We start from the raw sequence: 17446 nt of genomic DNA, 5'->3' as shown, positions 1-17446 counted from the left end.
TGCCTCTCTCACAAGTTTTCTCAGGAACCCACTCCATTGCCGATGGCTTCTTCTGCTCACCACCTTTCCCCAGTCTCGTCTTCCGTAGTGTTCAGTCTCCCTCCGTGTACTTTTCTCCCTATTTTACCTCCCCTCTAGACTATTCCATCCCCCCCTTGTCTCTCACTCACTACCCGTATTTCCCCCTCCACCTCCTTCCCTACTGTCCCTCCCCATCCTTCCATGCATAGGGAAAAAGTAAAGGGGAGTCTCACCATGCCGCTGTCCCATGTTGCCAGGGCTGCCAACATTAGAATTTTGGGATGTCTATAACCTTGCCGTGTTCGGAATGGGCTTGCGTCGTTTTATGCTGCTCCCTATTGCCTTCCCTTCCTTGGGGGAATTATTCCAGTCAATCGGCTCAATTTCTCACCCCCACGCCTAAGGTGGAGTGCTGCTGAAACATCTATCGAGCCCTCCTCGTGTTTGGTGTATGGGTGTAAATGGAATATTCATCTTTGGTTTGATACTGTCGGTGTCCATTGTATTTTCCCTCTATGATTTCCAGACATCAGTGATGGTTATTCGTAGGTCCTTAATGTATTATTTTTATTTGAAGGTCAAGTTCATAGATGGGACTGTTAAAGAATTACGATAATTTATTTTTTCAACACTGCTTTGAGTGAGTGAATCGTGTCGATATAAAAATTTGCAAGATTTGGGAGGTGAATACCTGAAAGATGAATGAATTTAACTACGGTCAGAAATTTACTCGAAAGACTTTTGTGGCGGTCACTATGACCACATAATCTCTGATACCAAGAGTTACGCTCTGTTTGGCTAGTCTATTGTGCATACTTTTACGTTTAGGTAAGGGATTTTGTTAGGGATGTAATTGCAGGTAGCATCAAAACTAATTACCTATGACGTTGGGTAACCCTAGCTATGTTTTTTCCCTTGGTAGCCACAAATATCAACCTGATTCCTGGATTGCCAACTCTTGCATTCTTACTTCTGCCTACCTCCATATTTTTAAAGGTTTCTATGGTAAAAATAATTATTCCCGTCGTAATTTTCCTACTACATGGCATTGGATTTTTATATTGAAAATATGTACAAAAAAATTTTCGAAAAAGTCATAGTTACTTTTGTACTAGTGGCTTTGTCATTTTATTTTTTTCTGCTTCTAAATAAAAAAGTCTTCCCATATTGAATTACTCTTTTTTAAAATTTGGATGGCGATCTTTGTATGAAATAATGCTGTTAAACTCATTATACTATCATAGTAACAACTAGGTGAATATCGCGATTTTACCTCATGGCGAAGGTGTTTTTTAGAATGCCGAATCCATGGTTAATACCTGATTGATGCGATGTTTAATTCGGCTGCCTGATGATTTTACGAGGTCCAATGATCACGCGAATTAACTGAATGCGATGGGTCTTTGAAGAGGATTGACTAATCGTTTGATCTTTTGAGTTCACCGATTTGAGGGAAATGAGGCTAATCGCTCCGACGACATCGGCGTTGTCTGAACCGATAATTTGTCCAGTGAACTGGGACTGGAAATTGTATTTTTGTTGCTCAGTTGGATTCCCCAATGGAAATAAATATAACGGGAAATCGAAAATCCTGCTGGTTTCATTTCTATGACGATGAGTTAAGGTATTTTTTTCCTCGGCATTTATAATATTTCGTAGTCTAAATAGTGGAAGTGTAAAATTGAGAAAATAGCTGTGTGGTTGAGGATTTTAGTGGGATTACAATTATTTCCATGTAATAATTTATCCCTTTTGAACCTTCCTGCCGTACACATTTCGTATATAAGAAAGACTGTTAAGTTGTGTTAGTGTGCTAAGTAAGATTTAACACTTTCCCGGCGAACAGAATATATAAACTTTCCTTCCTTTCCGCGCGGGTAAGATTTTGTGAGAGCGCCGACGTTTCGGGTACCGACTCGTTTTCCTTTCTTACTGCTACTGATATCAACATCTACGTAATACCCTGCGAGCAACCTCTAGGGTGTTTGGCAGGGGGGGTTTGATATATGTTAGTGTGTCTTTTTTATGTTTTGTAATTTTTCTTATGAATGTCCGTTATCTCAAATGATTGTAATGATAAGGCTGTACGCAGACGTAACGCTTGCCGTGAAAGTGCACATAAGGATGCTTTATTAGCATGCACGAACTTATTGATTGGAATTGCACCTTGTGTGAAATTTCCTCCGACCTTTCTTTTGTTATTTTACCGGTTAGCTTGCGGTCTTATTCCGACCGCGCCCCGGAGAGGTTATTTTTTGTCGTTACGCAGCCGATTGTTGACATTGAATCTTTGTTAATAGATTCCCTCGATAAATTCATTAATGTTGGAATCATTTATTTAACTCGCTGCGAGGAGAATAATGCAGGGGTTGCGACGGGAAAGGCTGTTTGCGTTCGAGAAAGGAAAGAACGAGGTTCGTGTGTGTAAATTGCGCTCTCCCGCTTCTCTCGATTGGCGTTCGAGTTGGTAACCATGGTTACTCTCCCCCTCCAAGCGCCTATTCTCCCCCCTCCTCTGACTCCTTCTCCTCTCTTCCCCAGTCCCCTTATGCTGCCATTACCCCTACCTTCCCCTCCTCCGCCCGGCCAACGCGCCGACGAGGGGTCGCTTCTGCTCTGCCGCTGGTGTGGTTGCGTTTGACTCGACTCGCCTGCCAGTCGAGTACGGTTTGTCGCACGCTTTGCAAGCTTTTTGTGTGTGAGCGAGAGAGAGTGTGTACGAGTTTGTGGTGGTAATGGCGCGCTGGTGAGGGAAGAAGAAAGTACTCACTTCAGTTGGACTTACTATTACATCCTTCCCACCCCACTTGGATATTTGGTTATTGCCTGGCGTCCATACGTCCGTGTGTTGCCTGTACATAAGGTAGAGTGGAGGTTTGGTTGTGCGTGTTGGCCTGTCAATTCATACCTGAGAAGTTTGGATTATCATCAACGCTTACACCTATCTGCTCTCCCGTGTTGTGAATAGCATTCGCCGGTAGGAACGTTGTACATCCTTCTCCAGCATCGCGGCGAAGTTTGAAAGCATTTTGGGTGTACCGCGTGGTAGCCAATCCGTGGATGGAATACTGTCGCCAGCTTCAGGCACGGACCTCGCCGGCTAGGACAGTAAGATCTGTCGAGCCCCCCAGTGATTCGGCTACGGGGGGTTAAGATAAGCATCATCGCAGACGGAGGAGTGGAAAAAGAGAAGTTATATCATAATCCTGAAGGTGTTTCGCCGTCGTAATAAGTGTTCAGTGTTGGTGTTACTTCATCAAGTGCTTAATCAAGTGTTGTCTTCACCTGTTATCTCAGAGGGTCGAGGGGGATGCCCGCTTGTATATAGCCGGGAGAGAAGGAAGAAATCAGAGGGCAGCTCATGTTTTTTTTTCAGGGGGTGTTCTGTGTAAATAGGAAAGTAATTAATCCACCCATTCTTGGAAAGGATAACCGTCGAGGATCGTGAAGTTTTCTGCAGTCTGCCGAGTAAGATATACATCGCCCGCCCTGGAAGCCAAGTAAAGGAAGGTGGCGATTCCTCGTGCATGTCCATCTCCCCCTTCTCGACGACGTCCTCCGTCAGTTCCCGCACGCAAGTCTCCCGCCTTCTCCCCGGCACCCGCCGGCGATCTACGCCGCTGAGGAGCGGGGCCACCTGGTGTTTTTGTGCTTGAGTCCCCCTCTCGACCTATCTCCCTTCTGTTTCAACCCCCAACCCTACACACCCAGCCCTTGTGTGCATATCGACAACGCCCCGTTTCCTCCCCATCTCAATCCACCCCCAGTATCAGAGTAAAACTCAAATTCCCCCACAACAAGGGGCCCTCATTTCCCCGCACTGCTCCCGTATTGTTTTTTTTTCGGTGCATCTGAGCATCTTTCAACGTCTGCAAGTTCTATAGACGAGCCACCCTCATATCTTCTATTCCCCCATCAACTTCTTCTTCAGACCCCCTTGCCTCACCGAGTCCCCTCCTGTATTCCCACAAAACTTCCCCCGTATTCTATCGCCCCGTCGAAATTTTTAACGAAGCCGTCTGGAAGGTGCGGCACTTCGACGATCGGCTGGGAACGCCATGAAGGAGATGGGACCAGACATGGTAAGGATAACGAGGATTGTTTTGATCTATATCTTCGTACAAGAATCCCTTCGTATGGTTATTAATTCTTATTCTCTGTGGTAGTGTTGTCCCTAGCAACGGGGTACCATTGTGGGACGCTACCCGAGTGTCCATGTAAACCAATTTGTATCACTTCATGAAGAGGACGTGCTGAAATCATTCGGGGTCGAGGGAGATTACACAAGTTGTTTTTCTTAATATCAACTCGTAATGCTTGTGGGATGAAGGAAGCTGAGGACCTTCTTTTGTTGCTTCTGTGCCGGCGTCATGTTTTTCCCTAACCTACCTACTGGTTTCTAGGGAGTATTTAGTTAAGCTGCTATGTGATACGCACCCACGCCATTTTCCCGGCAAAAATACGTGTGTGTGTGCTTGTAAATTGGCTGCTGCCTTGCAATTGCCAAATTTCTGCTGATCGTAGTGCCCCAGTGCGTGTAACGCCATGCCTACTTGAATGTGTTGCAAGTTGTGTCACTCGCCCGCGAGGTCGTGTACGCGTGATTTCTCTTAGAAAGATTTTATGAGGTCGCGTTTGCGGTGAGTAGATTTTTGAAATCGTTCAATAAAGAATGGAAGCCATATTTATATGAAGTTTTGTGTCTCGCTGCATATAAGTTAAGCTCATTATCAGTCCTACTATGACAGGTTGGGAAGGGGTAAATCAATTCCTTAGTCATCAGGGTTGCTTCATACCTTCCAGAATTTTTCGTTCATTTTGTTTCATTACCTTAGATTTAGATTTATAAACCATTATACTTGACTCCTCAGTCAACCGATACGATAGAGGAAGCTTGGAAGAATATTAGAGGATGTTGTGCTGATGCGCAGTAGAGCCGTGTTTACGCGATGCAGTTACGAGAGCAATTACTTGACGGGACAAGTTCACTGTTACATTCGTGAACGTAGAGAAAGACCATCTCTTGTACCTAATTCCGTGCATTTGCGCAATTTCGGTGCAGTTTTGTTGGTGAATGTTTACGCATTTTCACCCGGATGGAAAAAAAATTGTTGCTCTTCATTTCGAGGGTAATCTATATATTATGTTCGATCCCATTTCAAAATGACTCTAGAATATTCATAGCCGCATATGTCTTATGTAAATGGGAGGGGGTAATATTTCCTTATTCAACTCAGTTCTTTTCGTGTCATCTATTGCGATTTATCTTTGTTCCCATTCTTATATTATCTATCATCCTTGCATTTGTAGAATAAGTAAATCATTTTGGCGCAATTCATCGATCAGTTCTATGAGTTTTTGAAATGCGCTGGCAAATCGTCTGCTGCATGATACTTGTATTGGGAACAGATTAGACAATTAAGGCATTGCCAAAGACGAAAGAAAATTTTAACAGGGGAACGGATTCATTCAAGTTGTTCCCTCAATCAATATGGCGGGTTCAAGGACAATTCCTACCTAGCTCCCCATCCCTCCCAGTCGCCGCTGTTGTCTTATCCGATTCAGCCTCGAATCACGACATATGTCGCTCAATATTTCGGCGACTATGCTGTATCGAAAAGTGGCCAATGAGCTTGCAGGGAGAGGGCTCTGCGTTGGTTACAGTTATGAACAAAATAACCAATAATTACGTAACCTAGCCATGATTTTCACTCGGTTCTTGTCATACCCCTTGTGCCATACGGATGCATTGTGCATAAGTGTGGTCACATCGACCTGTTCATCGCCATTCACTATTGGTTTTCTGAAGGTGGTGTTAATAGGAGGACAGTGAGTTTTTCAACCAGCCGGTGTTTTTATTATTCGTCTTACCTCGGCCCTGCTTGATGGAAGGTGCGGAGGATAGGAGGAGCTGTGGACGGTGTGCGGGGGTTGGTCGGGGCTGTGAGGGGAAAACCGGCGAGGGCCGGAGGGGCAGGAGGGAGGACGAATCGATGGATAGCAACAAGTTGGAGCCGGGAAGCGAGGGAGAGAGAGAGGGAGGCAAAAAGAGAGAAAGGTGAGGCGGGATGAGGGGAAGGCGAGGGATGAGTTCCTTGGAGTGAAGGAGGGCGGCGGGTGGTTCGGATGAGGAACGGTCCCGCCTACAGCTATCATGTGTAGGTAATTTTCCGGTGTTTCCGTGGGTGAACCATAAAAATCGGAGGAGGCCATAAAGTGTACTGCGGGCGGAAAAATTGAGTTACCCCGGTTGTACCTCGCACGGAGGTCATGTTGCTGACCGCCGTAAGGTTGCAAAGACTCCTACTTATCCCTTATATTTTGTTAGCAGTGGAATAGATTCCATTGGATTATGGTGGCGACAGTATATAATAATGTGTCACTAGATATGCTTTAGGGTAAGGTAATATATTGTAATAACTTATGTTATTGAACGTAGACTGTTGGAGATATGTATGGACTAAGTAAAATTATGGTCCATCAAGTGAACTGTTGGTTTTAAATTGAGTTACCCTGGTTTTAGCAACCAGTTGGAGCGGCACCATGGTAGTTTAGTAGTTGCTCAGGCAATCATACGCTTTTGCTTATATTTGTCATTCACTATGGGACAGGTAGACGGGTGATTAAGAATATGGTGTAGTATGTTATGGGATCGCTTGGTAAATGTGAGTGACAGTTTGGGAAAAAGAGAGTCAATCAGTGATCATTACACCATATATTTTCTATCTTTTAAATGACGTTACGTTACAAGTTTTCTTTTGCTTATTTAGAATTTCTGTTACGAATACCAATACCCTTAAGTGAGCGCTCGTTATCTTGTAGTTTTGTGTGCGCTTGTAACCATGGTCGTGTCTTGGAGGAATTTCTTTCGGAAGGAGCTTTACCTATAAGTGGGAAAGGTTGTTGTGAGTTTTCTTGGAAAATGGGGAGGAAAAAATGACGAGATACTCAGTGTCATGTCTAGCATCTAACGACCTCGGGGAAAGACCTTTAGCTCTTAATGTATTCTGGCTGGCCGTTTAAGTTATAATTTGAGAAAATAAAAATTCTACCCTGTTGAGCCGGCTTCGTTGTGAAGAGAAGGAAATAAACGGGAATAATGGGCTTCTTTTGCTCTCTATGATAAAAAGCTTGGAGGGATTTCGCATCTGACTATGTGCGAATCGATTCGCTCTGATAGTATACGAAATTTTACGGATGCGCACGTCCAATTCTTTATTTCTACGCGTATTTTGCTAGATTGACCCTAATGATTTCCTCCGCGGTCGCATGAATGGCGTTATTCTCTCGACGTTCACGGGGCTCTTGCGGTGGGAGTGTTTGGTGAAAGTGAAAGTACAGATGCGCATTTTGCGAAATAGTTCCATTATTTCGCAGTCGGTGTGCTTCCAGATCTTCAAAAATGTGTGAAACCAATGCTAGAATGCGGTAGGGACAGAAAAGTGTTTCTCTTTACATTTCTAGTGACAGATGCGAGTTTTTCCTTCGTAATTTTTTTGTGGCGGTGAGAAGGAGCGCGGAATGATAGTCAGTTCCCTCCTTTTACATGTATAGGAGTTGATGATTCAGCGCCGAAGTGGATTCTGTAGGCTACTCTTAAAATGTAGATTAACCTGGGTGCTAGTTCTGCATGCTAAATTTTGGCGAACAATTATAGAGAACTAGAAAATATTTCGATAACCTGGTAACGGGTGATGTCTGCTGTTCCTTCGATCAATCCTGAACATAGAGTATGTCCTCTGGCATGGTATAGAAATTTTCCCTCTCTCGTTGTCTCAGGCTCTGGCATTCCGGTCGATACGAAATCATGTATCAGCCGTACAACTTTTCACATGTAGATTATATCAGCGTGCATGCTTTTTTTGGATTTGCGATTCTTCTGCCCTACAAATCGCACGTCCTCTTGGGTGCGTAGCATGTTTTGTAATGATTGAATACTGTTAAGAATATTATATTTTTCCGTGGATTTAGTAGGAGTATCCATTGTAATTGTGGTAGCATCAATTAGAGGCTTGGTCATTTCGGGTTGAAAACCACCTGCTAAGCACACCAGAGCTCGCTTGCAGGTTATCATATAGGTGCAAGCGTTATCGTTTGGACATAAAGACAAACTTAACTAGAAATTTGTGTTGGTAATAGCGCCGATGTGTTGAGAATCCTTGTATTAAAGGAGCAATATATGGACTTTACTACTGTTCCATCATTAATTGGTGTAGGGTGCATATCTTTTGTATCATTCCTGTCGTAGTACTGGTTAACTTTTAATGTGATGGACTATCGGCATGTGATTAATACTAATATCTTCTGGTTTTGAATTTCTACCCTCAGTTGTTCATTCAAGTTCTCCTTGCTCACCGCCTTTCGTCGCTCTTAACTCGAGCCCCGCTTTTGCGTCGTCCGGAATGGATATGTCCGCCCCGCATTAATGCAGCCTCGAAGAGCACCGTAGGAAAGGGATGTTACGACGGTTACGACGAATCAGAATGTTCGCTCTTTGATCGTGGCTTGTTTCGTCCGCCCGGGGGTCACATCCTCCGGCGAGGCGGGTTATGGCGGTCCTTCGGAACGGCACTATCCTTTGCCACCAAAGCTTTTTGCTTACCATTGCGTTGGAAACCTGGACTGAGTACCTACCATGCAAGTTTGCCTGGTCGGACTCCGTTATCATGCGTACGCTCCGACCTCGTGGCTTTGCAAAAAGTTGCTTCCATGTAAATTTCTTACACACAAATTACTTATTTGTAATTTTTTTTGCTAGTTACGTAAACGGATGTTACTCGGGCGAGAATTTTAATTCCCCTCCGCTGCAATGATTTCGTAAAAGGTTTGAGTAACCAGGAACAAATGTTATTCAAAATAAGTATTTCTCTAATTTTAACGTTAGTGTAGTCAGGCTTCTACGTGTGTAGTTAGCCTCTTTCGGCTTGAAAATATTTTATCCCGCTCGTTTTGACTACCATTCTTGCCAATTTATTCACAGCTATCTCCTGGTATATCCTATGCGGGTGTTTTCAAGTGAAATATGGACTGGCATGAAGTGACACTTACATGATTACATGTATACCCTGAACAAGACTGACCTAATATAGTGCACGTGCCAGTAACCTTTGCACTGACTGGCAAAGATTTTATTCTGCCCCGGACTTCGTCAATTGGGAGGGGGATCAATCATTTTTCCGATATTGCTGCACCTCTAATGAGGTCGTTACTCCCATGGATTGATTTTTGATCTAAGATACAAATATGATGTAAATAAAGACGTCTGCAGAGAAGCTGACGTCCTCTCACCAAACTTTATGAACTGGTGCCTTATTTCAGACAATGCAAGAGAGCGGTCGAAGGAGGTTAATTTGCACTCAAATCGCTTTTTGATGTATCGCTTCCTCTCATGGGTGACCCTATCGATTTCGACATTCCGGGCCAACTGCGAAGGCACAAGTGTTGATCGCGTATTTTCATTTCCTTTTTCTCCTCTCTTAGTTTGCCCCCCGCGTTCGATCTTGGCCAATCGCCCTTGAGAAATATTTTTTTAAGACTTCTTAGGAAAACAATGGGAAGCTCCTTAGGCGACATTCTGTTATTTTGTGTTGTATCCTGACATTAACATCTAATTCTCTAGTGAAAAATATTTTGTCGCGTCTGAGATTCGTCATAGAAGTCATTGGCGTCGAAGCCTTCGCTATTGTTTGCATCCTGAAAAAATTAGCACTTTCCCCTGTTTTTTTTCCTTCTCCACTCACTTAGTGATTCAACCCGAAGGTTGGTATGGGTATGTGAGGGTGGAGCTCACCTCGAACTAAGCCACAGGAGTATGAATTTCCCACATTCAGTATTACGACGCCAGTTCCTCTCCCTAGACCACCTAGCACCACCACGCTCCCTCTGCCCATTCTTTTTTTACAGTTTTTTATTTTCATGGCGTTGTGGCGGGTAGGTCAAAATACTTCTATTGTATCGTTGGGGGAAAAGTTGATTGTCGCATGTGTGTTAATGCATTCTAGCATTAACTTTGATTTGCAAGCAGGTTCTTGATGTATTCAAATTACTTTTGCCGCTTAATTTTTTTCTGCTGATTGTTAAATAGGTATTATTTTCGTCTATGTTTCTCTTGCTTAAGCCGCCACACCATGATCGAATGTTACGTTGCTTAGTTAAGCGAGGCAAAGTAATGCATCACGCTATATATCGCAAGAGCCGTGGGGGTATAAGGCAGAGGTCACGATCTGTATGTTGCACGCCCGGTAGTCCTTATCGGTAAAATATTTAGGTGGCATGGTTACAAATAGCGTGGGGAAACATCTAGTATCCATTTATTTACTTTTCGGTTCAATATGATACATGTTTCGGGAATTATTAGTTTGTACTTAAAATTCGTTGAGTAAAAAAGCAAGCATCCTACCAATCTTCAACTTGAATGATCTGATTTCTTGTAAAGTCGGTGTGCATTAAAGGCTGCGTGCTCAAATTCGTGGTCAGGATATTGCATATTCTCAAAGGAGCCTTACTTCAGATGTGTTTGGCATATGTCGATTAAGGATATTTTTGTAGAATGTAAAGTGCGTAATTAAACCGGCGAATGAACTTTAATATCATTATTTTTCCAGTGTTGGTTTTTTTGGCTCAATCACTCATGAAGAGTAATTTTTCTCCTGTCATATTTTCGTGCTTTCATTTGTTTTTTGCATCTCGAGTTACTGTATCACCGTTTTAATATTCCAATTATTGCTCATTTCCTGTTTTGGAAACATTGCTATCAATATAATTCGTTACCATGTTCATCACTGTCATTTTTACATTGTTTTCATATTTAATGTTTTTTTAATTAGTTCATAATTTCCCCTTGATGTAATTTCTTTGTTTGCTTATTGTATCATGTTCTTACGCCGGTAGTCATTCATTTGTTGTGTTAAATATGTAAATAACAGAAGTGCCGCACTTAGGGACGGTATCATTAATTTTTTTAGGCCCAAAAAAAAACCTTATGATAGGAAATTGGCAAGCTAGTTTCCAATTCAACACTTATCGTTCATTTGTTTCTTTTTTATTCTCTATTTATATCGCTCGACTTGAACACTGCCTTAATTTGGGATTCTGATTGGGGAATACCTATTCAGGTGGGACGTGAACTCACTGTGTTGGGAAATCCTCTCGCTGTATTTTCGCTACGTGGGAATCTTTTTTGAAGGCGTATCTCTCCTGCAATATCGCTTTTGTCTTTTTCCATAGATTCAATCCACGGGGGGGAGGTACGTTGTAAGGTGCCCTCCCTTGTATTCAGTGTGTCTCTGGGTGAATGCGGTACTGGTTTTTTTGCTGTAGGCAGAAGTGGTTCTCCTAAAAATAGACGCTCCTCCTTTCCCCTTATTTCGTTTCCGCCCATCCCCCTCCTCTGCCCGCTGGGGCCAGTTCGTGTAGTGGCAGTTTCTCTCTCGCCTTCTCTTCCTTTCCACTTCGGATTTCCTCCTGTTTCTCTCGCTCAGGTTTGTCGGGATGGGCGCTACCAAGTATCGAAGTCATTGATTAATCGATAGGTTTCCCTTTGATGCATCGATGATTACGACCGATTTTGAATCGTACGATGTATTGATGAGCCGGGAATCCGATACATATCGGCTGCGGTACTTAACCCTGCTTAACTACGACTAAATTACGCTTTATTTATTGGTATTCCATCGGTGAAGGTGAATTTACATTGAAAGTTTTTATAACTCATCCTTGCATGTCCCTCATTCCACGTTGAACTTCACTCTTCAGTTAACAATGAGGCCTATTGCTTTACCACTATCTTAACTTACGTACGTGGGAATAGTTGAACTTAACTTCTACTGGACGTATTGAAGTTGTCCTTCCAGGGAGTATTATCATGTTTTCGTGGTGCCTGTAGAGGATGCTATGCCATATTGCATTGGGAAACCACGCGTATGATGTAATTGTTTTTATATTCCCCTCATATAAAATTAGCATTGCGCGAAGTGCAGAATGTGTTTTAAAATTTGTAAGTGTTCTGGAAACAACAAAATTTACAGTTCATACGGGTGCCGCAAAAGTGTTCGGCAGCTTTGACGAAAATTCGCTCTGATAATTCTTGTAATGGGAGTTTGAAGATGCATATTGAATATGCTTACAGTTTATCAGTTTCGACGTTTTATATTTCAATTCAGGTATTCATATATTAAATAGATTTCTTATTTTTTTCGGCTATACCATTTACCTCGGGCTACTACCTTATCGCGGTGGAAAGGCACGCACTTTCCGATGGCTTAAGTTCTTATTACGGCTTTTAATTAATTACTTCCGGTAGGACCACCTATTAGGAATTGGAAATTTCAATCCAGGATCGATTAATCGACCTTCGTGTTTGATTTTGAAGATCAACTTTCTGTAAATTCTATTTTTTTGTCATAATAAACGAAAGATGACAATCAATATTTAATGCTCGAATGATGAAGTGATTGCCATATGAAGTACGGATGTGTTGTTTTAACATTAAATAAAGCCTATGTTAATGGAAGGATAGAAGGGAAAAGATATGAATACTGCAGAACATTTGTGGCATATTATTATTATATTCGTATGGCATCAACTCCACTTTTAAGTGGTTGAATACTCATTCTATGGGGGAAATATTTTTTTCTTTTTACGTGCACAAGATGCGGTAAATCGATTATTATTTCATGCTGCATGCATCTAGTATCTCCGATTTCAGGATCATGCGGTCATTATAAACTATTTCGTTCAGCAACCATATATTTATTGAGGTTAAGGAGTAGTACAAAATTAAGGGTTTGGTGATCTACATCTACATAATACCCTGCGAACCACCTCTAGGGTGTTTGGCAGGGGGTGATCAATCACCAGCATGCAGCATGCTATTGGGCTCCCACATGCACACCACACGGTCCAAGAAGCGTCACTGTCCTCTCGGCTCGCAAAAGTATTTTCCTTTTGTCGGCTCAGACATTTTGCATCCAAAAATATGTATCCTAAATCTGAAGTACTTTTTCGAGCGGAAGAAATTAGTTTTATGGCGGTGGTTGAGGGTAACAACACAGGTTGGCTTAGGCTAGCCCCGAAGCACCAGCAGACTTTCATCTGACCAAAATTAGTCTTCGACTACGAGTATGCGTTCCATCCTTTTTCTCATGTATCGATACACGTATTTCATTGCATCGCGCTATCCACCTCTCCTCGTCTCCTCTCCCGCAGTGGTTTGCTCGCTGCACCGGCGGACGACCGGTCTCCCCTTCCCCTCCCGTTCCCCCCCCCCCCCACACCCTCTTCCCAACACTCCTCTCTGCCCCTCTCTAGAGCGTTCGTTGTTGGTGCTGTTGCCAAGGGCACGGGGCTCCTCTTTTTCCTGGAGAGGGGTCTGGGTGTGTGTATGCGTCGTCTGTGGGGCGGGTGAGAGCGGGGCGGCAGGAAATGGTTCGGGGGGGCGGGATGGTGGAAGGGGTTCTCTGTGTGTTGGTTGCGTGGGGGAGGTGGGGGAAGGCAGGCAGACGATGGTCGTGGAGGGATAGGAGTTGAGGCTTCGATGGCCGTCGCACCCCGTTGTGTGTGTGTGTCTCCCTCGATTTTTCCATGCCTCTCTCCTCCCGCCGTTTCCCCAACCTGATCTGTTTCCCCGCCCCAGGATTTCAGGAAAACCTCCCTTTTCTTCAGTTGTTCCTTTTTAAAGGATTCACACTCATGCATATCGCGTGGTTAGTGATACGATTTCTACCTATGTATGTTACTGCGATTCCGCTAGCGAGGTCCTCTATGATAAATGCACCTACCCCGTAAAGTTTCCGAGAACCATTTATTTTGTCTATTATTTGTGATAACTAGTCTTTCGTGAAGTGACACCAATGTAAAAACCATGGTCCAAGTTGTTTCTTATGGTTATTGTAGCGGTTGTTGTTTCATTGATCTGATTCAATTTATTGTTCATCAAGGTAGTTACACTTATTAAAGGTATAGTTCGGCTGTATTATGTGATGGGCGAAAACACACCTAGCATATAAGCGGCCCGAAGTCAATTTTCAGTCTTAAGATGGGGAACTGTTTGTGAAAGAGCCTTGGTTGTGTGTTCATCGTTTTTGTATTCTTCATTTATATTTTCGAATTGAAGCGATCGCGGGTTAGTGATTTGTAATGGGATAAGTAGGAAGACGGTGTGGATGGAAACGAGCGACGAGATGTATTCTGAAAATGGTGTTTCAGGGAAGATTGCTTGGAAAACGTGGAGAGGAGTTTGAGTGGCGTTCATGGTTAGAATGAGGAGAATAGAAGGAAGTGGAAGGGATGGTAGTGGGGGTTATCGCCATGTGTCCCTCGGTTTTCCCCCTTCTTCCTTCGCTTCTCTGTTTTTCCTCCTGCTCCCCACCCCGTTGCCTCTCTCTGTCTACCCAAGAACGCGTGTTCTACCCAATCTCGCCCAAGTTTTTAAAGGGACCTCCACGAAATTGACGTCAGCCGAAGAAATGTGGTCAGCGGGTCATATTCGACCTTGTCTGTTCACCGATTCACGACCCGTCACTTTCTCCTTTGAAATGCATTTATTTATTTCTTATTTTGTGGTATTAAGGCGAATACGCGTGCTTAAAAATTCAGTGTCCTCATTATTTTAGGACGTACAATAACTTTATATTTTTCATACAGACAACATTGTATTTGGATAATGATTTATTTTGTTCTCGCGAGGGAATGAAGTTTAGATTGAAGAAATAAGGATGGAAATTATTATAAAGGTTGTTGATTAAATTTTTTGAAGTAATTTTGTCCTCCACGCCTGCCGTGTGTAACTTTTTGTTTCATTCTTTTTTGGCGAGTAACTTCATTGGTCGGGAGTAGATTTCTCGTGCGTGGCTAGTTGAAGGAAATACGAGAGGCAGTGTATTTACTAAGCTATTAAGGTCAATCGATGGCACTTGGTGTTGATTGCAGTGTTCAGTATCCATTTAATATGGACTAGACACTATTGGAGTGTCCATTGTTCAACGGTAAATCTTGGAAATAGAATGGAACAGGTCTAGATCCGCGCCATGATAAAACATTGGTGAAGGTTCGTTGAAATTAAATGGTAGCGTTCTATTTTGATGTAATGTCATCAGGAGAAGTGTGTTACTAGGTGCATAGTATTCCAGTTCAATATCCTCCTTGATTAGCTATTTCTCTGAGAAAAACTGCCGTGTAATTCTTATGACCCTTCTCGGCTCTCTCTCAATTTATAATTCTCGACGAAAGGGCAGGATATCGTGGGAAATATTTGTATTTTTGGTCGGTGGCAACGCCGCGACTGTGGCTTTCGTTATTTCATGGCGAGTCTTTGGTGAGAGGAAGTGGCTCAAGGTCTGATGCTTATCAACTCGAGACCCCCTCTCGCCGGTCAGTGCGGGTCGTAACCTTTCGCTCTAGCAGTGGTCTGAGAATTTCTGGGAGGGCGGTGGATACGTGGGTGGCAGTGAGAATTTCCTCGGGGTGCGAGACACATGGCCTGGCGTTAATTAATCGCCCGGGTGAGTGAGGGCGCCTTGTGCATCCGTGGCTGAGATCACCATCTCCTCTCCGCCGGGACAGGTCCCTCCTTGCGATGCATTTATTCGTATCCCTTCCCTCGCCGCTCTTTCTCGTCTCTTCCCTTCAACCCCTTATCCCTCCGTTCCACCCACCCCTTCCCTGCCTCCTTCACCCCCTCACTACCCCCTTCCCTCTCCGCGCCTCGTTGACCGTGGCGGTGGATTTTCAAGGGCGCGGGACGAATGGCCGCAGATAAATGCCATCTTTCGCCAACCCTCGCGTGTGAGCGTGTTTTTTTCCTCTACCACGGCTTTTGTCTGGGGGAAATTCGCTTCGGGAAACTCATGCTGTACTGGTAGAAAATCTTTGACAAGATTTTCGCTGATACCCTAGTGTTTATAAACATTAAATGATTCCTATGCCTCTACGCGGTTTAAAATTCATTTTTGCGGTGCATGGTGTGTGTGTTGTAATAATAATTCGAATTTATTGCGCGAGATTGAGATTAAGTCCCTTCTTCCATCTAACCATCAATGATTGGTAGCAATGTTACTGATATTGGTGACCAATGGTATTGATATGAATGGAAAATTCGCTCCGGGTAACTCATGCTCTACTGATAGGGAATCTTTGACTAGATTTTCAATGAAGCTCTGAAATTTATAAACATTGAATGTATTCCAACGCCTCCATGCGGTTCAAATTACTTTCTGGGATGCATGGTTTGTGTGGTACTGATATTGTGTATGGCGTGTGTCGTTTTTGTATTTTGAGAGGGAAAATTCGCTTTGGGAAACCTATGTTCTACTGGTAGGGAATCTTTGACAAGATTTTCGATGAAACCCTGAAATTTACGAACCCTAAATTTATTTCAACGCCTCTAAGGTGATCAAAATTACTTCGTCCGATGCGTGGGTTGTGTGGTAATGATATTGTTTTTGGCGTCTGTCATTGTCGTATGGCATCAGGAGTGTACGCAGCAAGCAGCCATATTCGTGAATTTATGTTTAATTTAATAACATTTCCGTCTGTTTAGGCGAAATAGCTGTAAGCTTTCTTTATTAGTTTTCAGTTATGGCCAATTCCATACATTGTCACGTTGTTTGGCAGATATCTTAGAAAGTATCATGGAAGGGGTTATTCTAATATTGTTTCATGGTGGCAATAACGTCATTTTTCACGAAAATCAAATTTTGAAAACACAATACAACTTTTTATCGCCTTATATTTCCAAGTTTCGCGAACGAAAAAAAATATAGGGATATGATTTGTTGGTCTTCTCTAACGCAGAGCATATTTTTCTGTGGAAATGAGTAGGCAGAATGGAATTCTCACCCTCTTTCAGTTTCATTGTTTTTATGGCGAATATATCACGTTGCATAACCTCGACGATCGATGTTTATATTTTATTTCTCCGCAACTTTAACCAGCTCGGCACAATTTTATCTATCGGTGGGTGAGAACAGGCCGCATGCTTGACAAGGTTGGCTCTTTCTATGAATATCGCCTACATTATTGCAGTATGACTTGCTCCCAGGAAAACGTATCCGTATTGGTTAGTAGGCGTTATAGATTCCTGCATTCAACAGGTGTACCACCAGATTTAGCTTTTTAGATGAAATGCGGGTGTGGTAAAATGTTCTTACTAGGCGCAATAACCATCTAGATTTTTGTCTATTTAGTGGCATTTCAGTGGTTTATATTTTTGAGCATTGCATGAAAACTAGCTAAAGGTCAGGCTTAATTATCTATTCCTGCCTCTAGAAAACTTTGATCAGAAATGTCAGGAAATAGACTTCTAGACGTTGCCAGTGGCAACATGTCACTCCTTAGTTAACGTTATAATTTATTTCGTATGTCGCTTCATTTATATCTGAGGCATGGTGTGCTTTTAAATTAGTCGCCATAAAAATAAATATTCCCT

The 17446-nt window shown here is 43.0% G+C and overlaps 1 protein-coding gene across 3 annotated transcripts in view; it reads left to right on the top strand.

Moving 5' to 3' along the window:
• Window positions 1–17446, top strand: part of LOC124161102 (maternal protein pumilio-like) — a 1117691-nt gene that overhangs the window by 49693 nt on the left and 1050552 nt on the right. The window contains exon 1 of one of the 3 annotated variants that reach the window (XM_046537302.1): window positions 2664–4103. The exons of the other annotated variants lie outside the window; for them this stretch is intronic. Within the exon in view, the coding sequence (XP_046393258.1) occupies window positions 4080–4103 (24 nt within the window). The 5' untranslated portion in view covers window positions 2664–4079. Of the gene's footprint in view, window positions 1–2663; window positions 4104–17446 lie in introns of those variants that run through there. 3 annotated transcript variants of the gene reach the window in all.

This window comes from Ischnura elegans, chromosome 6 (assembly GCF_921293095.1).
Source record: "Ischnura elegans chromosome 6, ioIscEleg1.1, whole genome shotgun sequence".
In the NCBI taxonomy this organism is placed as follows: Eukaryota; Metazoa; Arthropoda; class Insecta; order Odonata; family Coenagrionidae; genus Ischnura; species Ischnura elegans.
The sequence above is the reverse complement of the archived record's forward strand: the minus strand, read 5'-3'. Positions and strand labels throughout refer to the sequence as shown.